General features: G+C 44.9%; 1 protein-coding gene across 4 annotated transcripts in view; it reads left to right on the top strand.

The window, feature by feature from the left end:
• The window catches only part of NAV2 (neuron navigator 2), a 693,848-nt gene that overhangs the window by 425,961 nt on the left and 242,705 nt on the right, over nt 1–25,182 (top strand). For all 4 annotated transcript variants that reach the window (XM_079101816.1, XM_079101814.1, XM_079101815.1 and 1 more), the window contains 2 exons: nt 9,599–9,716; nt 19,859–19,911. In XM_079101816.1, coding sequence (XP_078957942.1) covers nt 9,599–9,716; nt 19,859–19,911 — 171 coding nt within the window. The remainder of the gene's footprint in view (nt 1–9,598; nt 9,717–19,858; nt 19,912–25,182) is intronic.

Here is a 25,182-nt window from a genome sequence, read left to right as displayed (position 1 = left end):
CTGGAGGGGGAGGGAGCTGACTCAGTGATGTTCAACACTTGAATCTCCAAGGAAAAAAGCTAGATAGGTTGCACTTGCCCATTTCCATGGTGTAAATCGTCCTACCAAGGGAAATCCAGGAAAGCCTGATTTCTGTCTACCAAAGGACCACCCCTGAACTGGAAACTGGGAAGATATGCAGTAGTTGATAGATGTGCCTTAGTACAGATATAACAGATGCAAATAAGAGAGCACAGGCCCAGGAAGATGTAATAAAAGTGAAGAATTTTGAGTATTTCTTACCACCTTTAAAAATATAACTTAATTGGAAGTTTAAATAATTTAATTTTAATATAATTGCTTGTTAACCAGCTCACGAATTTCCTGAGCATTTTACAGTCAACTCTGCTGAGCCAGTACATGCCTGCTCTGGCATACTACTGTGTGTGTGTTTGTGGGATTTTTTTTTTTTTTTTTTTTAAGACAGGATCTCACTAAGTTGCTGAAGCTGGACTCAGACTTTGGGATCCTCCTTCTTCAGCCTCTGGAGCAGCTGGGATTACAGGCATGTGTCCCTGTGCCTGGCCTGAATCTTTTTAAGTAGCATTTTAACATCTGCATTTTAACTATGCTGCTGAAAACAGCCTGTCAGCAAACTGCTCCTTTCCAGCCCTAGTTCTGTGCCTTTTGCTAAAAGATACATGAAGTATCATCTTGATTTCATGGACTGTGTGATCTACATAGCAAAAGGGAACAGATTCATTTATCTCCCCCATCCATGCATTTGTCTGCTCATCCAACTGATTCCCATTGAATCGTTCATCTATCTTTTGTTCCACCCACTCATCCGTATGTCCATCCATCTGAGCATTCACCAGTCTGTTTTGCCAGGTCTGCCTCTCTCCATCCTTCCATTTTCCCTTCTTCCATTCATTTTCCTTCCTTCCATCCACCCACCCACTTACCCATCAGCAAGTCCCCAAGTGCTTCTTTATGGAACCCCCATTGTGAGTCAGGTGTGCTGGTGTTTCAAAGGTACAGGAAACTTGTTCTCTACTGTGGAGAAGCTCCTAATGAAGGACTGTGTGAGTAGTTGCAATAGGTATGGTAAAGACACATGCTAGAGGCAAAAAGGAAGGAGCAAATAACCCTGTGTGCCAAGTAGGCTGGGAATGGCTTTTCAGGGACTGACCCTCAACCTTGATTTTACCATGTGGAGCGGGTGTTTGGGGGAGGTGTATACAGAGAAGTATCCTCAGGCTTGTTTTAATTGTGTGCTAGGATTTTAAGAGAAAGGAGAGAAGCCTGGCAGTAAGGATCAGTTTCTAGGGGAAGGGAACATTTTGCCAAGCGGAGGGATGGAGGGAGGTTTTGCAGACTGGAACACCTGCCAGCTGAGGGAACTGTGGTGGGAGGAAGTTGATGATGGGCATGATGGAATTTGTGGACTTGGGTGGGGGGGCATGGAGATGATGGCAACCCAGGAAGGGAGACATTTAAAGGTACCCCCTATGTCCCAGGCACTGTGCTACACATTTTATAAACCTTTGGTTCTCACCATAGATAACAATCATCCCATTACACGCATGTGGAAGCTGAGACTTAGGAGAGTGGTTTTTGCCTAAGGTCACAGAGTCTTGGCATCCTCTTTGCCCAAACAGGTGTGGAGTCCTTTAGATCAAATCTGTCCATCCACTCAACAATTCCTGTGAAGAGGAAACCAGAACTCAGAGAGGTTAAACCACCTGTCAGAGGTCACCCGGGACACTAAGGTCTTGGCTGGGGATGATGGAAAGCTAAAGTTGGGGGCATTTAACTGAATAGGGGTTATGTTCTACCCACTCATCCATATGTTCATCCATCTGAGCATTCACCAGTCTGTTTTGCCAGGTCAAAATCAGGGCAATCAGGGCATCTCTACCTGCAGTCTGCAGATGAGGGACATGTGAAGGTTTGGAGGAACAGGTGGAAGCTAATACTAAAAGGTGAGTTTGTGACCAGACCCAGGGGAGCCTGCCTTATGTGTTCTCTGCACCCTCCACATGTGGCCACCTGCCAGGCTTCTCCACTAGTGCTGCTGTCCGTGTGCTCAGCAGTGCCCCCCACCTGTTGGGAGCCTGTTCCCACCCACGGCCATGGAGGAGTGGGTCTGATTAGTGACCAGTGAGTGCAGGAGGGGAGAGAAAAGGCTTGAAGAATTCTGTGTGGAGCTCTGACATGGGCTTTTCTCGAAGCCACTAGATACTGTGTGAAAAGTTGTTCAGATCTAGATCCTAAGGTTGGAGAGGGACCCAGTTGTATTCTGAACTGACCAGTAAGAATTCCAGTCTTCATCCATGCTTGACCTTATTTGATTTTCCATGGAAGGCCTAGGGAGACCTGGAGAAACATTCTGCCTGCCTGCTGTTGGGACCTGGGTCAACTTTCTATTAGCTGTGTTACCCTGGCACATATATGACCTTTTAGAGTCTCTATTTTTGAGAATGTAAAATGTGAACACTCACTTATTTAATGACTATTAGTGAGTACCTACTATGTGCTGGGCAGTGTTCTAGATGTTTGAAAAAATGCAATAAGCAAAACAGATAAGCATGTAACAGCTCCTGTGTTACTGCCATGTGGAGAGGTGGTAGAGGAGATGCCAGAGAGCACCTGGCCCCCAATAGAGCCCTGCAGCCTCATGTTCCCCCAGCGCATAGGTGGTAGTGGTCAGGTGAGGAAATGAATGGGAAAGTACTTCACATCCTGTAAAGTATGATGCAGGGCGTTTTCTGTCCCAGGGAAGCTGAGCACAAGAGAGGAAGATCCTAGGCAGTGAATGTGGGTTAGCCAGAGGTGCAGAGGAAGCAGACACTTACGCTCTTAAGATCATCAGTCCCTCCCAGCACATTCACCAGCCTGGTTTTTTTGGAAGACACTATTTCAAAACCTCTGTAGTTGCCTTGCACACCCACCTGCAGCTCATTCAACTCATTTGTGTTCTCCACAGACAATGCCACCATTGTGTGGCTAGGAGGCCATTCCCAGGCAATGCCCTGGCATTGCTGCTGCATGGGGTCCAGGCCAGCCTGGTCCCACTGCAAACTGGAAGAACAGGGCACTTTACCCTGAGCATTTCCCTGAATACAACCATGCACTGATAACTTGTGTTCCATTGGCATTTTTATTTTTGCTATCCCAACACTGTTGTGAAATTGTTTGCTTTGTGCTTTGGCAACATGGGAAAGTGTCAGGTCCCCTCTTGGGTCTGTTAGTCCTGAGTGACAAGCGGCCAGTTCTGTTCCCAGGGACAGGAGACACTAGGATGACTGTTGTGCAATAAGCCTTTCTTTCTCTTGCTGCTTTTCCCACACTGCCATGGCACTTGACCCTCCTTGGCTGGTAAATTCTGTGTGGCCCCTCTGTAGCAGCATTGAATCATTAGGAGCCAGAGCCACTGTTGTCGAACCCTGTCTGCTCACTGTGCAAAACTGAGAAAATCCCTTTAAACCTCTTAGTGCCTTAGTTTCCTCTTCTGTAAAGTGGCAAAAATGATAACCTTCCTCATGGGCAAGTTGGGAACTAAAGAAATTCATGGTTTTAAAAATGCTAACATGGTATCACAGCATATTTGTGGTATTTAAAGTCATAGGTAAGATACTGAGCCCCTAGTAGGTGCCAGGCATTGGTTGATCTCCTTTCAATCTCACAGTAACCTGAACTGGTAATTGATCCATTTTACATCAGAAGAAACGGGCTCAGATAGTTTAACTTTCCCAGGATCACTTTGCCAGGAAGTGGTTGAGACATATTGGAAACCTAAATCATCTGACTATAGAAGGACATTTGGTATGAAGTAATAATGACCCTATGTAAGACAGAAACAAGAACCTTAGGTGCTGGGGTATTTTGCTCAGTACACCAGGGCATGCATGAAGCTCTAAGCAATTCACCCTGATGTGCAGAGGTAAAGTGGGAGTTAGGATGGCACCAGCATGTGGAGAAGGATGGAAATCCAGACTGCTGATAAGCAAAGCCACCCTAGCCACTGGCTTTGTGTATGTTTGTGTACCTATCACTTTGTAACAAAGGCATGTGTGTGGGGGGGTATCAGGGTGTAAGAATGTTTGGTAGTTGTGTAGGCAAGAAGATTACTGCAGATGAAGAGGGAGGAATCCAGCAGTGGCTCCTCCTTACCCCACCCCCAGCTGGGTCTAAACAGGGATTTAAACAGTTGTTCATACAACTGTTTACATAATACAAAGTGTACCTCAAGAGCAAGGTCTGGCAGGAGCGTCCAGGTGCTCAGGTGGGAGTGTCAAGCCAGTCACATATCAGTGCTCCTGAAGCGCAACTTTCTAGCCATCTCATGAGAGCAGAAAAGCCTTCCCTACTGAAAGCAGCACAGAGGGTACACAAAGTCCTCTGCCTGTGTGTTCACCTGAGGTTCTTGATTGAACATGACTTGCTTTTTGTTGTGATACAGGGATTGAACCCAGGGCCTCACACATGCTAGGCAGATGCTCTACCACTGAGCTACATCTCCAGTCCTCACTATTTTGAAACAGGTCTCACTAAGTTGCCCAGGCTAACCTTGAACTTGGCTATCCTCCTGCTTCAGTCTCCCAGGTAGCTGGGATTATAGGTGTGCACCACTGTGCCTGGCAACAGCTATTTGTTTAATACTTTATGCTGGGTTAACAGCTTAGGTTCACGATCTCATTTAGTGAATAAGACAGCTGTACATCTGAGGGACCATGATGCTCAGAGGGGACAACCCACCAAGGGTCACCACGCTGGTAAGGCAAAAACAGCACTGGGGTCCATACCAGCACCTGATACTGCAGGCACTTGCCCTTGTGATAACTGTAGGTGTTGAAAGGTCACAAATGCCCCAAGGATACGTTGGGTGAAGAAGATGGGGATGAGGAGGGGTCATTGCCCTCCAGGTGGGGCATGTGGGATGCTATGAGGACACTGGGCAGAATCATTCTTCTTCTGAGAAGCAGAGCCAGTGTTTAGGCCCAGTCCCCATTGTGCTATGCAGCCCTAAGCAAACATTTGCTTCTTTCTGTCCCACTTATCCCTGTATGGGGCTGGGGATACCATTTCATCCATTTGCCTTGTATAAGGCAAGTGATTTCAATCCCAAGTCAGGGACTATTGACAGGATATATTAGATTCTGATGGGAGGGGTGAGTAGGAAGGCGCCACCAGCTAATTTCAGTCCTCCACTAACCCCATGGAGTTAAAATGTGATGGAGATACATGGTGCCACCCATAGTGTGAATAGCACATGCCTTGCTAGATGCTAAGGATGCAGAATAAATGTATCTCCAGTCTTACCCAAATGTGCATTTTGGTTTTCTTAGAATTATAAACAGTTGAGTCAGAAGTGACATTTTATGTGGTCACCAAGGACAGGGAGAACATTCTATCTGGTATTGTTGCAACCATTTTTGTACTACAGAGTAATCAGACCTAAGCCATTTAACTGCATACTGCTCAGTTATGGAAACAATGTTATCTTGATGATGTGACCAAAATCTGGAGTGAGGCCTCTTGAACCAGGGCCAAGCAATAGCATTCCCTTGACAAAGGAATACCCTGGATACGGCCTCAGGTGCCATTCGCTTTACTCTCCAGTCTCCACATTGGCATTTCCTTCTCTGAGATGCCTTTTACTCTGTTTCTCACGGGACTGCTGTCCCCATGCCACCTGCCTTCTGGGTCCATTAGGTTGGCCGGATGCCAGTCTGGGTTTCTAGTGTGATTGCTCTGACTCCATTCTTGCACTTCTGGTGCAGTTATTTTGTGGAATATTTTGGGTCCCAGACTTAAGAGTACTACCCTCCTCCATTCAAGGGCTAATTGTAGTATACATCTAGCAACGTTATTTGCTAATGTTGTTTTAACACAGTGCTGTTATTATCCATTTTAGTTATAACTAGCGATCAAGTTCTTTCCTATGTCTAATCTGTCATGTTTTCCCTTTTGGATCACAGCCCATTTGATAGAGAATGATACAGAGTGATAAGCAAACAAATGGGGCTTTGCTTGACATCTTGTCAGGGAGAACAAAGTGAACTCAAATGAATCCACTGTTCTGCTGTCTTTGCCTTCCTCCCCCAGTTACTCTTCAAGCCTTTGACAGCAGCGCTCTCTCTCTCTCTCTCTCTCTCTCTCTCTCTCTCTCTCTCTCTCTCTTTCTCTCTCTCTCTCTCTCTCACTCACACACAGCTTAGAGTCTCCTTTGGGTAGAAGGGTCCGGGGAGAAGAGAGTTAGTGAGCTGCAGGTGTGGACCCCGAAAGCAGCTGCCTTGCAGGACATTCCTCCTTGGGCACTAGATTCTGGAGCCATTCTCTTGGGAGTGGTTTGGTGATTTGAGGTTGGGAGTAGGAATGGTGGTTTTATTCTTTCCTGCTCTGTGGCTCTTTGTTCTTGAAAGTTCACAGGTCCCTTCCTGGGATCAAACCAGGTCCAAGAAGCAATGGGTTCCTGCAAAGCAATAGCATCCCACTGGTCTGTATAACTTGGGAAAATGAGAGACTTTTAAAAAAAATATTTCATTTTATTGGTAGGTGGATACAATACCTTTATTTTATCTTTATGTGGTGCTGAGGATCGAACCCAGGACTTCACCCGTGCTAGGGGAACGCTCTACCACTGAGCCACACCCCAGCCCAGAATAAGAGACTTTGGAGCTATTCCTTCTGGATACCTGAGACTTAGACAAGAGGTCCTGCCCGTGTTAACCCTCACTAAAAAAACTTTGAAACACACATTGCTCCATTTTTGTTGCCAAAATGGAGCAATGTGTATTTGAATTAAGGGAGCCCTTTGGAGGAATGTTTTTCCTTGCATGAGCTACCAAAAGAGTGAATGAAGGAGATGGGGCCTAAAAGTTCCCTGTCCATGGCTCATGAATACAAACAGAACTTGGTGTTTTCTTCTGGTTCAACTCTTCATAAAGTCCAGCGCTGCGGTGGGGGAAGGCAGGGGAAACTCCATAATCAATCACCCTTGTTAGATGGGTCCTGATTAATGAGCTTGAGCTATATAGTTTATTTTCCCTCCTTTCCAATCAATAAAGAGTTTCTGGATTAAGGATTCACTGAGAGCTCACATTATTTAAGTATCTGATGTAATCAATTTCCCAAGATTTACCCTTTTCTTCTCTGTTTGGCTCATCCTAGCAGCCACTTGCCACCCTCTGCCACGTGCCAGCTTCCCTGGGAGGCACTGCCAGGCATGCAGAGATGGGTGAGGCAGGGTTGCTGCCCACGTCTGATGGTGGGAGCAAGAAGTGGTGCCAGAATCTAAGTTCTCTGCAAGCTCCTCATCATATGTAGCTGAGGATTCATTCTAGAAACTAAGGATGTCTTCATAGAGGGATAGGCATTGGAGTAGAATCTGGAGGGCAGCCCCAGATGGGACATTCAGGTTGGGAGAGTTAACAGTGGTTCACAGACAGGAAAAGTTGAGGTTGACCCCTCTTCCTAGGGATAATTACTACTGTTGAGCATTTGGAAACGTGTAGTCAAATTACCTCATTTTGTCCTTAAAACACAGATAGGCAAACTTTTTCTGGGGAGAGCTGTATAATAAGTATTTGAGGTTCTGTGGGCTGACTCTCTTTCTCTCACAGCTGCTCCACCTTGCTCTGGTAGCATGCATGCAGCCGGAAACCACAGTGGATATGGCTGTGTCACATGGAATTTTGTTTACACAAACAGGTGGTCAGCTGGCATTAGCCCAGGTCACAGTTTGCCAGCCCTGACCTAGTAATAAATTTGATGTAATCCCCAATTTATGGAGGATAAGAGTGAGGAACAGAAAGATCATTACAAACTAACTTGCCCATAGGTGAGGACCAACTAAACTTGGTCGTATTCCAAATGTTCTTATCTCCCACACCCGCTGCCTCCCCTGCAAGGGGTGGGTGCATTCTGGAGGAGTGGATGGAGGCCTTGCCTTGAATCACAGTATGACAAGCTTGCCTTTAATTCAGGAGGAAGTGGGGAGCCTTTGAGGATTGTTTGAGCAGGCAATTAGGTTAGCACTGAGCTCAGTGAAGATGGATTTGGCTTAACTAGGGGTGCTTAACTAGATTAGAGTTGAGAGAAGAGTTCTTGTTTTGGAGTAGAGATGGTCACTTTGACTGAACCATTTCCAGCCACTCTAGCCTTTAAAAGCTCTCTCTGTACCTGGCACCTGCATGACCTGTCCATGGGTGCACACTGAGTGTATGTGTGTGTGTGTATGCTTGTGTCTCTGTGTACTTGTGGAGAGAAGCTGGCTGGATTGTGTAAGCTCACACAGAGGGCTCAGCTCCTGGCTCTGTCACCTACTATGACCTGGGATACAGGTGGAATAGTCAGAGGTGCTGCCTCCCTAGAAGAACCTGGCTCCTAACCCCATTCCAGGAGCCTTGGGGGCAGCACCCCATCGTGTTAGACCCTTGCAAGAAAGGACACAGGGAAGGAGGAGGGCAAGGGTGAAGTGTCTGCTTCTCTGTGATACTCTGTGGATAACTGTAGCACGCCTGCTGGTGGAGGGAGAAGCAATAGCTCATCATTTTGGATGAGACATCATATGGATTAGTATGCTTATAACTACTTGAGGGGGAGACAGTTGTCTGAGAGGTCATTTGTTCATGTCACTGGGACAGGTGTGGCTGTACAAGAGTCTCTGTGCCCACAGGCATACTCCCACCTCCCCTTATGATCTCTCAAATCCATATGTGGAACTTAGCACTCAAAATCATGGGGTGATGTTTTGTTGTGTGCTTTGACAGCTGGGGAGAAAGTTTTCAGGTGAGATTTTTCTCGTGTTTGTTGGACTGTGCAAAGAAAATATTCTTTTGCTCTGGTGATTCTGTGACCAAGAAGAGCAGGTCTGATGCATCCCCTATGGGGTCTGCTCTCCCTGCTCCAGGGGTGACCCAGCTTTTGCCTTCCAGGGTGCTGCGCACACTGATGTTGTGTTTAAAGATGTTGGAATTTGCTGGGGTTTTGTTCACAGAATCCCAACAGTGGTAATGATGCCTGGCTTTTAAATTAAACTGATTAAATTTGAGATTATGGTGAGGCCACAAATAACTCCACTCATACAGAGTCATTGAAGGGTCTATGTTTTCGTACTTGGCTTCTTTACAAGGGACCCAGGCTCCTGAGAACTGGGCTGACTCAATAGATCTCGTTACCCTGAAAGGGCCTGTTAAAAGATGCCCGTTGGGTGGTAACCTCCCCATACGTTTCCTTCATGAAGAGAAAAAGATGAGAAGGGGGTGGGGGCGACTTTGCTTGTATTTAGAGCCACAGCCTCTCAAAGCCGTCTGGAGCAGACTGTTTAGTTCCTTGTCCCCTGTCCCTTTCAGGCCTCTGCATGTTTTGAAGCTTTCTTTAGCTTTTCCCTGAGCCTTGACGGCAGAATCCCTCAATAGGCGACAGCCCGGCCATAGTGAGCTGAATGCCTGCTCCGCACAATGCACTGAATTTTAATGGTGCAGGCTGGCCCAGAGAGCTGCCGGCGGGCTGGTGGCTGCTGCACCCAAGCAAGCACTGGCCCAGCTGCTGCCTCAGACCCCGAGATGTGCTCCGACTGGATTCCTGAAGTTGCCTATTTGCTTTTTTGCAGATCTACACGGACTGGGCCAATCACTATCTGGCCAAATCCGGCCACAAACGTCTCATCAAGGATCTCCAGCAAGATGTGACCGATGGCGTCCTCCTGGCCCAGGTCATCCAGGTCGTGGGTAAGAGCACATTTGTTCATCCTTGGAGTTCTGTGAGTTACTGCAGAGCCAGTCCAGGAGGGGTTGCATGGGTTGAGGAGAATGGGACCCTGAAGTCTCAAAGGAGGCTTTCTGTCCCTGGTATTATGATTTATTTGATTCCACCCATTGACTCTGGTCGCGTGGGGACCAGCTTGCTGTTCCTGTTAGGATCACACACAGCTAACTCCCCTTGATCCTCTTAGAGGAAAAATTGCCCAGGGCCAGAGGTGTGGGCCAGACGGAGTGTTCTCTCCCTGCCTGCTCCTGCTACATTTCTGACTCTCATTTATGGTACCTTTTGTGTGGATGACTGGAAATATTAAAAACAAAACAAAATCTGACCTGGGGCTAGTTTAATCCTGCCAGCTGTAATTGGGTCTGAGAAATCAGAGGCTAAAACTCCGGAGAGGATTGGTTGGTTCTATTTTAACACTATGGGAAAGGAACTTGAGAACGGGAGTTTTTAATGCCTCAGCCATGAGCTGGGTCGTTCCTGGGCAGGCAGACGGTAGATGTTGGAGACAGCTTTGCCTTGAATCTCAGGCCCCCCCGTGGTCCTGCCTGAGATCTCAGAGCAGACTGAGGAGGCGGGAGGTCAATTAGGCAGCATTAGGCTGATTGTTGTCGCTGGCAGCCTTGGCAGCCAACTGATGCCAAGGGAGAAGTCACAGGGAAAGGACAGAAGCCCTGGCCCCACTAGCTTGTATCACTGTGGAAAAGCTGCTTATCCTTCAAGTGTGAGCAGGAGCCTTCCACAGGGTGGCTGTGCTCAGGTCCTTGGAGAGCAAACCTGGAAACACAGGCAGCTTGCCCGGGCTGAAGGTGGGGACACTCAATGCTGCTCAGAGACAAAGAAGTTTCCCTGCTGTCTCAAGGTTGATTTCCTGAACCTAGTTGCCATTGGTGCTCTTTCCTCGTCTCTCCTTTTTCTTTCCTTGTATTAGTTTTCTGTTGCTGTGTAACACATTGTCACAAACGTAGAACTTAAAACCACCTTTATTCTCTCTTGGCATAGATGCATCCAGAGTCCAGACGGGGCTCAGAGGGTCTCTGCACACTGTAGTCAGGGTGTCCTGGGACTATATTCTCATCTGGGTCTCTGATCATGGAGGGTTCATTCTTGCTCGCTTGGGTAAGGCAAAACCCATTTCTTGCAGTTCCAGGACTGTGGGTCCTGGTTGACTACTGGCTCCTAGAAAATGCTCAGCTCCTTGCCACATGGGCCACTCCCTTCTTCAGTGCCAGCAGAGGAGCCACATTTCTGGAGCAAGCCCGCTAGCAGAATGAACGTATATAGCATGCTACATGATTGTGAGACCAGCAAGTCCAAGGTGCTGCCCACACTTGGGGGGATGGAATTGTACCAGAGCAAGGACACCAGAGTGTGGGCATCATGGGAAGCCACCTAAAGTCTGTCTGCCATACTGTTCTTGCAGTTTCTCCTATTCCTCCTACTTTCCATTGTCGTTCGTATCAACTTCTTTGAAAAGTCTCTCCTCCCTCAACATTCCTGTGCAGTAGGTGGTGTTCTTCCCATTTCACAGGTGCAGAAATTGAGGCCCAGCAAGGCTGAGTATCCCAATATCTCAGGGGTCTGTGTGGGAGTGTTAACTGGGGTGGTGTGCTTCTTTTAAAGCTTCTGTTTGTTGCTTTGCAGCTTTATACTACATCTCAATTCAGAGATGCTGACCCTAGAGCAGGGCTGTCTCCCTTAGTTTAGTAACTATTTATTGAGCATCTACTGTGTGCTTCTTTCTGAGAACAAAGAGGTGAATACGCAGGGTTCAGAACCTTGGAAGAAAGGGTGCTGTTTTTTTTTTTTTTATCAGGGTCTTCATGGAAGGTGTGATTTGCATCTGAGCTGGGATCTGGACTCTGTCTCAGCAGGCTGACACTAGGCACCTGGCCTACTTGATAGTCTCTGTGTTGCACTGAGTTGTTTCCACTGGGAATCTTCCCAGGTTTCAACACAGGCAGCAGGAGAGAAAGGATCTTACCGAGAGGCCTTGCCCTCATCCCAGCTCCATCCCTCCCAAATGTGGGACCTCAGGAGAGCCACTTCATCTCTGTTTCCCTATCAAGTGTGAAGTGGGGACAGTCACACTTGTTTTCTCTGATCTTATGACCAGCTCATGAAATTCAAATTTGGCATCAAATATAAGATGTTCGGAAATTATGACGTGCTCCTGGACAGCATTTGGAAGCAACTGCCTAGAAAGATATGTACAGAAGGATGCTGAGGTCTCAACATGAGTGTCCAAGTATATCATGTCTTCCATGGGCTCAGAAGAGGCAAACGGTAGTATGTATGCTGTGAATTTACTAAACAGTGTCATGAAGGTGTAAAATACCACATTTTTGTCATTGCTTCAGAGGATTCTTTCCTGAAATCTATTCAAAGGGGATGAAACTCCCTAGGTGGCTCCTTTGAGTCTGAACTACTGATCTGTGGTTGTAGAGGCTCAGGTTAGTGTGAGTTGGTAGCCTAAAATACTTGGAACCGGAAGTATTTTTAATTTTAGAATCTTTTGGATTTTGAAATATTTGCATATACATAATGCAGTATCTTGGGGATGCTAGGGTCTAAACAAGAAATTCCTCTGTTTAATATATGCCTTATACACATAACCTGAAGGTAACTTTTTATAATATTTTAGATAACTTTGGCTGTGAGATGAATGTTTCATGATGTGGAAATTCCACTTCTGGTGTCAAGTTGGTGCTAAAAAATTTCTTATTTGGAGTGTATTTCAGATTTTTAAATTAGGTATATTTATCCTTAATCAGCAGCTCAGGCTGTACTTCAGGCCACCAAATTCCTTTACCTCAGACCTCCAGGAGATGATCACTCTGACCAAGAAAGGCCAGAGGTCAGCACCTGACTTTCCCTGACTGTGTCATGCTGCGTACCCTCGGCGAGTGTGGCACACAGAGACCTAGAAGATGGGGAGCCAAGAGGGCAGCAAATCTTTCCCAGGCTGTCTGTCAGCCAGGCCAGATCATTTTAATCACATAGTATCTTGTGAACACAGAGCCCTGTTTGGGTGGGGTGGGATGGGGGAAGCAGTATTTTCTGATCAGGAGGCTAAGCTATTGACCATTCATGATTTTTCATTTTGAAGTCACTGCTTTCCCCTCACATCTGCCCATTAAAGGAAAATGGGAAAAGATAATTTGTATGTGTGCATGTATTTAATATACACACATGTATAGAAATACACGTATTTCTCTCTGTCTACATTCAAATTTCCAAGGATTGGAGCCCCACCGACTCCTTCTTACACTGTGCAGAATTCTGGTAGTTGTGTTTGTTGTTTGACCGGTGAGCTCCTACTTATGTTCCAGGCAAAGGTGGAGAGACCCCACCATTATCACACTGCCTGTGATCTTGGGCCAGGGTCCTCTCTAGGCCAGGATCTGAGTTGCCTTTCTTTCTGGGTCCCCAACATTTAGTGTGTTGAGGTAAAGTGATGTTCTGGAAAAGTTGAGAGGATTAGGCCTAAGAATTGTATTTATATGAGCCTGGGTTGGATCATTTCCAGCAGGTGGCCTGGCTATTTCTCCTTGTTACTGTTTAGTATTCCTCTAAATTGTACATCACTCCTTTCCAGGGTTCTCATTTGTCAAGTTTGGAAGGGACCTTTGAAAACCCCAACCTGGTACACGAATCACTTCTATGAAAACCAGTCACCAGCCTCTTCAGTTACTTCCTGTGATGGGCAGCTTACTATCCCTCCAGGGAGCTCCTTGTAATGATGGATGGATAGAATCCTTCAAAAGCTCCTGTTCTAGTCCTTTTGGACTACTTTAACAAAATGCCATAGACCAAGTGGCTTATAACCAACTGAAATTTATTACAGTTTGGAAGACTGGATAGTCCAGGATTGAGGTACCAGCTGATTTTGAGTCTGAGGGTGTGTTTCCTGTTTATATATGTCTATCTTCTCACTGTGTCCTTTCATGGTGGAAGCGGATAAGGAATCTCCAGAATCTTTTATAAGGGCCCTAATTCCATTCATGAGGACTTCATCCTCATGGCCAAATTTCCTCCCAAGGGCTGTGCCTCTAAATGCCATCACTCTGGGAATTGGGTTTAATATGTGATTGGGACATGCAGATATTCAGACCATAGCAGCTCTTCTTTCATTAAGTCAAAATCTGCACCCCTTAGTAGTATCTGAGTTCTGCTTTCCAGGGCTACAAAGAACAATCTAATCTAGGGATATCAAAATAAATTGAGGACAGTAGAGAATTAAAAATTACTGAATAAAAGGAATATCAAAGGGAGAGCTCAGTACAGGAAAAGGACAGGGGTGGGACTGGGATGAGGGGAGGGAGGAGGGAAGTGCTGGGAGGTGATATTGGCCACATTATATTGTTTATTTAGGTTTTTTTTTTTTTAATGTGGTGCTGGGACTTGAACCCAGTGCCTTGAGTGTTCTAGGTAAGCGCTCTACCACTGAGCCCCAGCCCCAGCCCTACATTATATTGCTATTTGTGCACAGGTATAGATATGTAACAATGTATCTTCCATCATTATGTACAACTATAATACACCCATGAAATATGGAAAGAAAAAAATCACTGAATAAAATACGAACCCACAAATCTGTACTAATAACAAATGGGTAAATTAAAAAATAAGTACGCCATTGGAGGAGAAGAGAGGGTTAGACTGTGCAGAATGCTGACTGATGTGAAATATGGAGGGAGCTCACTCATCATGGTGAAGATTTGTTATGGCAAAAGTCATCCAGGGAGGCTGAAATCTAGAGGGGAAAGTTTAATGGGGCAAGATGTTTGCGTGGTCTAAGAATCTCTCTTCAGGAATTGCTTGAGTTGCAAGGGGAGGTCTAGTAACCATTAAGGGGACTATCCAGGCCATATCCAGGTGATCCAAATTCCATCACTGGTTGGGATGGATGGGTCAGGTTCCTCCTGACCTCAGACCCAGAGAACACATTGTTTATGTTGTACTCCAGTCAGGAATGGAGAACTGAGTTTCATCATGAGGTATCTCAGACAAGCTGGGATTGTGGAACATTCTATTAAAACAGCAGCAACAATAAAACTGGTCTATATTGTTCAAAAGCACTAGTGTCATAAAGGACAAAGTCTGGGAAGCTATTTCAGAATAAAGGAGATGAAAGAGGCCTAACTGTGTGATCCTGGATTGCATCCTATTTGGGGAATAAAAAGCTCTAAAGGACATTTTTGAGTTAGTTGACAAAATTGGAATATTGGCATTGCCTCAGTGTTAAATTTTCTGAATTTTGCAATTGTACCATGGAAGAGAATATGCTTGTTCTTTGGAAATACATACTGAACTATAAAGGGGCCAAGGACATGATCTATGTAGCTTACTCTAAAATGATTCAGAAACAAACAAACAAACAAAAATCACATAACTTGTGTACCTACACAGAGAAAGAGGGAGAGAAGGAGAGGGGAATGGACCAAGGTAAGTAGGGATTCTCTGTATCATTCATTTAACTTTTCTCTAAGTCATTTTGAAATTTTTTCGAATAAAAAGTTGAAAACTTTTTTCTTCTAACTGAAGACCAGCAAAACTCATAGGTTGCAAGTGGTTTCTTTTAAGCGACAAACTCTTTCTCTCTCTGGCAGGAGTGTAGTGTATAATGTGAAAGGCAAGAGGTGCTGAAACCTGACCCTTCTGGATAGATGGAGCGGGGAGGGTGGGGATCGGGAAGAGTTTTGCCAAGGAATTAACCTCAAACTTAAGCGGGAGTCAGGTAGGAAAAGCAGGCAGGAAAGGCATCCCTGGTGGAAGAGAGAGAGTGCAGACAGGCTAGAGGTAAGAGGCAGAGGTCAGTGAGGCAAAGTCAGTTGGGGTCACCAGGTACAGGGCAGCCAAGTCTGACCTCTAGCCTGAGAGCCAGGATGTTTCCAGACTGGGAAGTAGCATCAGATACGTGACTTCAAAGTGAGTCTTAATTGCTTTTCTCTACAAGTCACCATTCAGCTGGCTTTCCAGCCAGTTTTCCTAGAGAGTGGGGTTAGGGCCACACTTTTCCCTGGCTGTCTGCTGCCATTTGGTAGGAAATGGACCTTTGGCTGCTGCCTGTGATCACCCTTCCTTTGCGGGCTGAAGGCTGGGTCTCTGTGTTCAGCCTCTTGTTAGTGTGATTATCTTCTGGAGTCATGATCTGCCCGAGGGCCCGCGGCTTTCTGCCAGTCCATCATCATGTCATCCCTGTGAGTTAAAGGAAGGTTCCCAAGACCAGGGTCAGCAGTGTAAATTGAGAGGGAGAGAGAGAGACACTGCCCTCTTTCTGCTCTCATTGCTGTCACTCAGAGTTGGCACCAGGGAAGAAGAGAGGGGAAGAGAGAGGAAAAGAGAGAGAGGAAAGAAAACGAATGAACTAAGAGAAAGTGAGTAGAGCGGGAGGGGACACTTAACTTTAGAAGTGGGAAGAGCTAATAAGTGCTCCTTTTCCACCCACATCGGGGTTGCTTCTGCACAACCCAGAAATTCAGACAGTATGTGGGACAGTACCTTTTTTTGTTAAAAACCCACTATCACTGTGTTACCCTGGATAAGTCATCTGCCCTTCTGGGCAGTCTCCCATTGGCTGGGCTGCCAACAGCCAGGGGTGGTAAGGACATAGATGTGCAGGCTGTTAAAATGCTCTGCATCCTTTGGAGGTCTTTCAGAAAGCCATGAGCTTAAAGTCACTGCCCTTAAGGAGTACATCAGTGCTTTCCAGTCCCTACCTTGTCACCTCATGTGCAGAGAAGTGACTGCATCAGTGGGGCTAAGAATGCTTCAACCTGCTGGGATAGAAAAATTACCTGTGGCTCTGAGAAGTGCCAGTTTTAATTACAGTTGATGACTCTGGGGACAAATATCTTTGCTTCTTTGTTTATCTGCTTTTGGATTCCAGCCAAAGATCCTCTACCTTGAGATTAAAAATTCAGCTCAAGATTCAGCTCTTCCTTCTTACCAAGAGATCAGAGCTGCTGTTAGCACTCTGAGTATTTATGACAACCGTAGGAATTCTTGGGAATTTAAGTGAAGGAGAAGTATTTAAATTATGTGAGATTGGAAACTAAGAGGCCCAAGTATTTATTTTGCATTTTTATGAAGCATTTAGTTTGAGATTGGATTAGCCATTTGATTTCTGCCTTCCAGTGTACTCTTTGGCATGGTCATAAATTGGCTCCACCTCATTGGTTGATTTTGACTATTGGGAATTGGCAACATTAGCTTAGAGGAGCTGTGATATTTGAATTCACGGAGCACCTGACTGGGTCTGGGTGACAGGCCATGAAAAAGGAATTAGAGGAGTAACTGGACCAAGCTCTTCGGCTTCAGTTATCCAAATGGTCTATCAAGAATCTTTAAATTTTCCCAAATGACTTATTAGGATCACAGTTATCCATCCTTCACTTTAATGAGCACTAATGACCTAATGCTGAACTGGGTATTGATCAGAATCCAATGACTTATGACTTTGGCCATCATGAGTATCCAGTTGGAAGACACCTTGAGTGTTGATTGTCAAGAACCCACATATTTATTCTCTGTAATGCTAAGTACCAAACTCCCAGGTCAGAGTTCATGCCTGCCATCATTTTCCATGTACAAAGGAGTGCCATTTGTCAAGGCGATGCATTTTTTCTGTGTTCATTATCTACATCTATATTTACAAGTGAAACAACACTGCCTCCAGATAAGCAGTAAAACCTTGACTCATTGAAATCTCCAGGATATTTATTCCTTAACTCCACTCAACAAATATTTGAGTGGCTATTATTCCAGGCACTGTCCTGAGTTCTGGGGTTGCAGTAGGAAACAAAGCAGATACAAAAAAATCTCTGTTCTTATGGAATTTATATGCTGGCAGTATATTCTGGCTAATGTCATTTTCTGGGGAACTAAAGAACAAACGTCCACGAGTCCTTCCATTCATTGGCCATCTTGCTCTTCTTCTTTTCATTATTTTGCAGTGCTGGGGATGGAACCCAGGGTCTTGTGAATGCTGGACAAGTGCTGTACCGCTGAGCTGTGCCCCCCGTCCTTGGGGCATCTTTTATGTACTTTGTATGGCACCTCTTTGGGGAGTAAGACTTCTAAAATTCTTATCCCAGTGTTTTTATGTTAGGCAGACTTGAGAACATTCAGATGAATCTCTGAAGATTGGCAGTCCCCCAGTTAGGTCACAAATGCAAACATCTAATACTTTTCACAGTTGCTAAAGAAAATGTAGATCAGGCTGAATCTGTGCTAACCTGGCTATCTCACAGCAATGAGATTTGTGAGCAATTTCCTGCTGCTCGCTTGCTGTCTGAGTTTGCGCATCTCTCTTAAGGTAGAAATACTTTAGAAAAAAATAAATCCAACTTGAGATAATGGTAATCCACATTTAAGCTCAGGAATTCTAAAATTTGGGAGGCATAGATACTTTGATTCTGTTGTCCTTTTTAGACAGTTTTGAATGCCTTTTCTCTTCATGGAGGTTTCAGCAATCATTCTAATGTGATGTGGGGATTCAATTTCACAAGCAATTATTGAGCTCTAAGGATACAAATGTGAAAAATAAACTGTACATGTCCACCAGGCTCTCACAGCCTGGGTAGGGGAGTTACATAGTAGATGGTTAAGAGGCAGAGGCGGGGTACTGTGAGGCAGAGACCCGAGTGGCTTTACCCTTCTGTGGTGTGAAGGCATGGGACACAGGGACCTGGGGTTACAGAGGGAGCTTATAAAGGCTTCAGAGGAGGTTAGTCTTTGGTACTTTACTATGGAATCCTAACGGTTTCTGAGCTTGACCCATATGGTGACATCAAAAGGAAAATTTTTATTTTACATAGGTAGTAATAATATATATTGAGCTGGGCACAGTGGTGGATGCCTGTAATCCCAGCAGCTTTGGGAGACTGAAGCAGGAGGACTTCAAAGCCAGCCTCAGCAACTTAGTGAGGCCCTGTCTCTAAATAAAATATGAAAAAGTGCTGGGGATGTGACTCAGTGGTTAGGCACCCCTGGGTTCAATCCCTAGTACCAAAAAGAAAAAGAAAAAAAAAAAAAAAACCACCAACAAAAAAGCAAAACTATATATAATATATATGCAGGGGGGAGGGAGATGGATTAAGGATACTGCTAGGCAGCACCTACTATGTGCTACTGTGCCAAGTATCACATCTGGTGTTTTGGTATCACATCATCTCATTCCCATTGCTCCCCCTCTGAAGTAGGGAAGATTTGCTCCATCTAATAGATGAGGAAACTGGCTAGGGAGGTCGAGTGACATGGCTGTGATCACATGGCCACAGAGCTCTAGAGCTGGGATTCACTTCCCACTGGGGTGTCCGCCTCCACAGCTGGCCCTCACACTGCTGTCCACACTGCCTCTCTTCTGCATTTCATTCTCACGCTCAGCCTCTCCATAGATATCTCAGCTGTGTCTTGCCAGGGATCCTCCAGAGAAGCTGAGCCATTCCTCCTCATTAGCACTCGTTTTCCTGTGAATGCCCTGCGACCTCTCTCTTTCACCTCTCTTTCAGTAGCTAGGTGCTATTTTGACTTCAAGCATGTGTGCTCCCTGATCTAATTTAGGCTTGCCTTGGTCCAGCCATTTTTGAGTCTCATTTTCTCCACTTGCTACTGCTTCGGGAATGAGTATTTGGACAACAAAAGCAAGAGTGGTATTTCTGGCTGAAGCTGCTTTCATCTATGGCATCTGTCCCCAGGAGCTGAGTTTGAGCTGGACTGATCCACTCTGAACTGTCCTGTCTTCCACGGGGAGGTTGCAGTGACTGACATCTGCCTCTCTAAGAGCCCAAAGCATTCACAGCTCACTCTGTCTCCCAGTCTCCAAACACTGCACGATGCCCCATCACTGCAGGACTGCCGTCAATGCAGTTGTCTCTGTTTTAAGTGATGACGACCTTGCCCCAGCTGTCCCTGGAGGATGGCGGCTTGATGAGTAAGTCCTGAAGCTTGCTAGATGCGTCTCAGTGTTCCACATGCCTGTGTTGATTGGACAGACCCCAGAATGGGCCTCAGGACTTGGTTGGCCTCAAGTGTCCTGACCATCACTCGTGGAAGTGTCTCTCTGGTGATTATCTATCTTCCTGACTTGTATTTCCTTTTTCAGCAAATGAAAAGATTGAAGACATCAATGGCTGTCCGAAGAACAGATCGCAAATGGTGAGTGGTATGTGGGTAGTGAGCATTGTGTTATGTTATCATTTCCTGCCTCTAAATGGTACCGACCATCATGGAATGTGTTCACCCCAGATGCTTTACTCCAGGGGATTATATTCATATACAGACTGCCGTAGCCAAGTAGCCATGTTCTGCTTCTTTGACATTTTGTTGGCATTTATTAAAAAATGACTGTGATTTTTACGTAGATGGGGAGACAGCAAAAATGAAATATTGTCCTCACTCTTAGACACATATTATGCAGGAGTACGGCAAATGTGTACATGTTTAGAACTTGGATCATTTAAGACTCATTCTACTTCCCCACAGACCTGTAGCAATTTCCGTTTGTGTGTGGTGCTGAGGTTCAGATGAGGCACTGGTATCTTACAGATCAGAATCAGGGCATGTGTTCTGATTGCCTTTAAAGGTTAGAATGGTGTGAAGCTAGAACTGTGACAGTGAATGTGAAAAGTTCAGTTGCGTCTGGACCCTTCTCATCATGACCTTGACAGACTTGCTGGTGTGAAACATTTGAGCTATGATATTATAGTTAAGAAATAACCAAATAACTAATCTTTAACATCTGTTCTTTTTTTGTGCTGGATCTAATCTTTGAATTAAAATCCATGGTCGTATTGGGTCCAAAAAACATTGAATTCTGATGCTCCAAGTGCTTAGTTTTTCACTTCCAAATACTTAACCAGCACTCATATTTAGGCAAAGAACATCTATTGTTGGAGTCTGTTAAGAGGATGCCAATACATGAAGGTGGCAGGGTACCTTTTTTTTTTTTTTTTTTTTTTTACTGGATATTCATTTGCTTCCAGAAATTTAAAAAGAACGTAATTTATTTCTCTAACCTACCCCTATGCAGGTCTCATTTCAGGAGATGTCAAAGCAATTGGCATTCCTTGGGTTCACTGGTTAATTTTTTGAATTGTTATCCCAGAGAGTTGGGCAGGTGGGCAATCTGTTCAGACAACCCCTTTTCACACACAAAAGCAGTTTTATTAGAGGGGTTCGTGGGCAGGGCAAGTCATTTTCCAGTTTACATTCTGGAACAAGCTTCTCTCTTTTTCTGTTGTTCTGCTGGAAGTATTGTTTCTTTTTGTTTGATCCAGAGACCAACCACTCCTTACATAGGAAAGTCCCCAGGCAGGCATCTCATGGCTGCTTTGACTTTTGGAAAAACTTGGCTGCTATTTTTGCTAAAGCTACTGCAGCTGTCCTAGTGTATTAATAATTGAGGAAATTTGGACGATAGAAGACTTAATTTTAGTGCAAGCATTTTACACATGCAGTGATAGCTTCACATGAAAGAGATACATTATTTCCCTGTAGGACAGATATCAGCACATTTGTCCCAGCCTATGACAATGCACACGTAGAACTGGCATTTGAAGGTGGTCAACCTTTTATTCTATTTGGTGCATTTATATTTTCTGCACCTTCTGTTGGAGGAGTGGCTTGTTGTTAAGTCTACTTTCAAGCTTATAAAATATTGTCATGTTGGATTCTTCCATGCAAATTTAGTTCTATATGCAAATATGTACTTTATAAATACTGCCATGGCACCAATGCAGTTTTGTGGTTTCTCCTTGACTCTTTCAGCTATGTTAGTATTGTTCTTAGGGTGTTTGTGTGTGTGTGTGTGTGTGTATGTGTGCGCGTGCGTGTGTGCGTGCAATATGTTTTTAGAACACAAATATAAAATCCTATAATTGTCAGTGATAATTAATCCCAGCTTGTGGGTGGGGAGGCAGACACGATTTTGTGGTAAACGTAGCAGAGAATAGTTCAGCATACAGGATGTGAGTCCAGAAAATGTACAACCTCCACCACAGCCATTCCATTCTGTAGGAAATGAGAGAAATGAAGATAAGGACAACAGGTCCATTGTCTTCTCTCCTCCATCACAAAACAATGGCAAATTCATAAGGCAGAACTCACGGGTCACTTACCATGTGTTCATAATTAGGAATAGGTGTTGCTATAGCTATTAGGACACCTTTATGCATACACATGTGAGCTCATACAGAGTTCAAGCATCTTTATTCATGGGAAGTATAAATTTTTTTTAATCAAAATCTTTTTTTATTTTTACAGACTGCACTTTGATTCATTGTACACAAATGAAGTACAACTTTTCATTTCTTTGGTTGTACACAACGTCGATTCACACCATTCATGTAATCATACATACACATAGGGTAGTACTGTCTGTTTCATTCTACTATCTTTCTTTCCCCACCCCTTCCCACCCCATTTTCCTCTACACCATCCAAAGTTCCTTCATTCTTCTCTTCTCCCTGCCCTCCCTCCTTGTTATATATTGTCATGCACTTACCAGAGAAAACATTCTGCCTTTGGTTTTTTGGGCTTGGCCTATTTCACTTAGCATGATATTTTCCAACTTCATCCATTTACCAGCAAATGCCATAATTTTATTCTTCTTTATGGCTGAGTAATAGTTCATTGTGTACATATACAACAGTTTCTGTATCCATTTGTCAATTGAGGGGCATCTAGGTTGGTTCCACAATCTGGCTATTGTGAATTGGGCTACTATGAACATTGATGTGGCTGCATCACTGTAGTATGCTGATTTTAAGTCCTTTGGGTATAGGCCAAGGAGTGGGATAGCTGGGTCAAATGGTGGGTCCATTTCAAGTGTTCTGAGAAATCTCCACACTGCTTTCCAGAGTGGCTACACCAATTTGCAACTCCACCAGCAATGTACGAGTGTGCCTTTTTCCCCACATCCACGCTAACACTTATTATTGCTTGTGTTCTTGATAACAGTCATTCTAATTGGAGTTAGATGAAATCTTAGGGTGGTTTTAATTTGCATTTCTCTAATTACTAGGGATGATGAGCACTTTTTCATTTATTTGTTGTTCACCTGTATGTCATCTTCTGTGAAGTGTCTGCTCAGTTCCTTAGCCCATTTATTGATTGGGTTCTTTGTATTTTGGGTGTAAAGTTTTTTAAACTCTTTATAAACTTTGGAGATGAGTGCTCTGTCCAAAGTGCATGCGGAAAAGATTTTCTCCCACTCCGTAGGCTCCCTTTTCACATTGTTGATTGTTTCCTATGCTGAGAAAAACTTTTTAGTTTGAATCCATCCCATTTATTGATTCTTGCTTTGATTTCTTGCGCTCTGGGAAGTGTAATTTGAGGACATGGCACAGCATGCCATCTGCAGATTCCAGGAGGTTGATCTTCCCATTAGGCTTTATTTAGTGTGACCCAATAATGAGCATTTGTTGTTATTTGCTAAATGTTGCCTGTTTGGAGGAGAATATAATTTTGGAGGAAGAAAGATAAGGCACAATGCAATGAGAACTTGGAGAGCATGTCTTATTGGGAGGGCAACTACCTCCTCCAAAATGATCAGCATAGAATTGATTGATCACTGCCCAAAAAAACAGAATCACAGTAACTTGAATCACAGTAACTTGAGAGGCTGAGGCAGGAGGATCACAAGTTGGAGGCCAGCCTCAGCAACTTAGCAATATGCTATCTCAAATAAAACATAAAAAGAAATGGGGCTGTAGCTCAGTGTTAGAGTACCCCACAGGTTCAACCCCAGCACACACACACACACACACACACACACACACACACACACACACACACACATACACACACACACAAATGGAAAGAAAAAAAGAAAACTGATAGAATAACTTCCAGGAGACTTTAATAATGAAACCAAAGAAAGGCAACTTTGCTTCAGAGCAGGAGTCTACTTCATGCTCTTCTAGTTTTTAAGGGCCTACTTCACTTCATCAGTAAGTGGGTGGGAGGAGCCTGAGCTTTGCAACAGGAGTAAGCACTGAAGGGAGGGTTTATCTTCTTCCCATTCACTGCTTCTCACCCACAGGCTGCCCAAGAGCCCAGATTTTGCCCTGTCCATACCCCAGGCCATGCGGTTAGGGCTTGAGAATTCCAGGGCAACTACACCTAAACACAAGGGACATGGCATTGCATACCATTTGCCTGTCAGTCAGCTGGCAGTCACCAAGTACCTAGGGGTGCCAGGCACTGGGCTCTGTCAGGTGAATACACAGGTAGCAAGATAAGATCCCTGCTGTCAAGGGTTTCAGATGGGTGAGCATGAGACCAGAAGACAATTAGAACAATAGACTTTTGCAGCTGTTCCCCTAGACACCTGTGCATGGCCTGTGGGAGCCTCTTCTATCCTAGGGCAAGCAGGAGTTTAAGAATAACTTCTAAGGATGGAATCTTGAAAGGGAAGAAGGTTCAGTGCAGGGGATGGTGGGTAGAAGAGGATCCAAGCAGAGGTAGCAGGTGTGAAACCCATTTCTGCAGACTCTGTTGACCTGAGGATGGCATGGATCCTACAAAGGACCGTTGTTTTGAACATTCGTTCATGATCCTTCCAAATCGCCATGAACTGAATCTGGGTGCTGAGGGTCATGGATATATATGGATATATAAGCCCTTTTAGCTTCCCAGCAACATTAGCCCTTGCCCTTTTGTGCTTAGGGTGATGGGTGGGGCATGGAAGACATGGGTACAACAGACATGGCTACCTTCAGGCCTTGGACAAGATTGCTGCATCCCCAGATTGCTACGTCTGAGGGAGTGAGCCCCAGTGGACCAGGGCAAAGCTTTCTATAAGAAGAAATCCAAGACTGTCGACCTGTGTGGATGAAAGTTCAACCACGTGATCTGGAAAATAAAAATGCTGCCCAGTTGGCAGGGGTTGTTAATATCTATCATGTCAGCACTGACATTCATTTGCATGGCTCTTAAGGCAAGCCCTTTGATGCTCGTGAGTACATTTGGTCCTCTTGATTCTGCTGAAGCCCGGGTGCTGGGTCATGGTATGCTCTCCCCAGGACTCTAGCCTGATGTTTGTCCATATATATCCATGACCCTCAGCACCCAGCTCTTGGGCCTTGTAAGATGGACCTTGACTGTGACCAGAGAGGGAACATCAGCAGCCTCCCTTTCCTGGAGCAAGCCTGATCTCAGCCTTTTTATGGAGCCTGTCAAACTGTTTCAATCTGACTTCCATGCTTTTGGGGCCAAATCCATGGAGATGGAGCTTTAGAAATAACACTCTCCACCCCACCCCTTCTCCCCCATTAAATCCATCCACTTGGCCCTTTAAAAAGTTTGTGTGTGTGCGTCAGAGCTGGTTAAAATGTTTTGTCTGTGTAACATTGCCATGGTAACCTAGGGGCATCTTTTTGGCTTTCAAGTGGTTTGTTCAGCAGAATTGTGTGTTAGTTTGGAAGG

This window comes from Sciurus vulgaris, assembly GCF_902686455.1.
Source record: "Sciurus vulgaris genome assembly, chromosome: 11".
Classification (NCBI taxonomy): Eukaryota; Metazoa; Chordata; class Mammalia; order Rodentia; family Sciuridae; genus Sciurus; species Sciurus vulgaris.
This window is presented reverse-complemented; position numbering and strand designations above follow the sequence as displayed.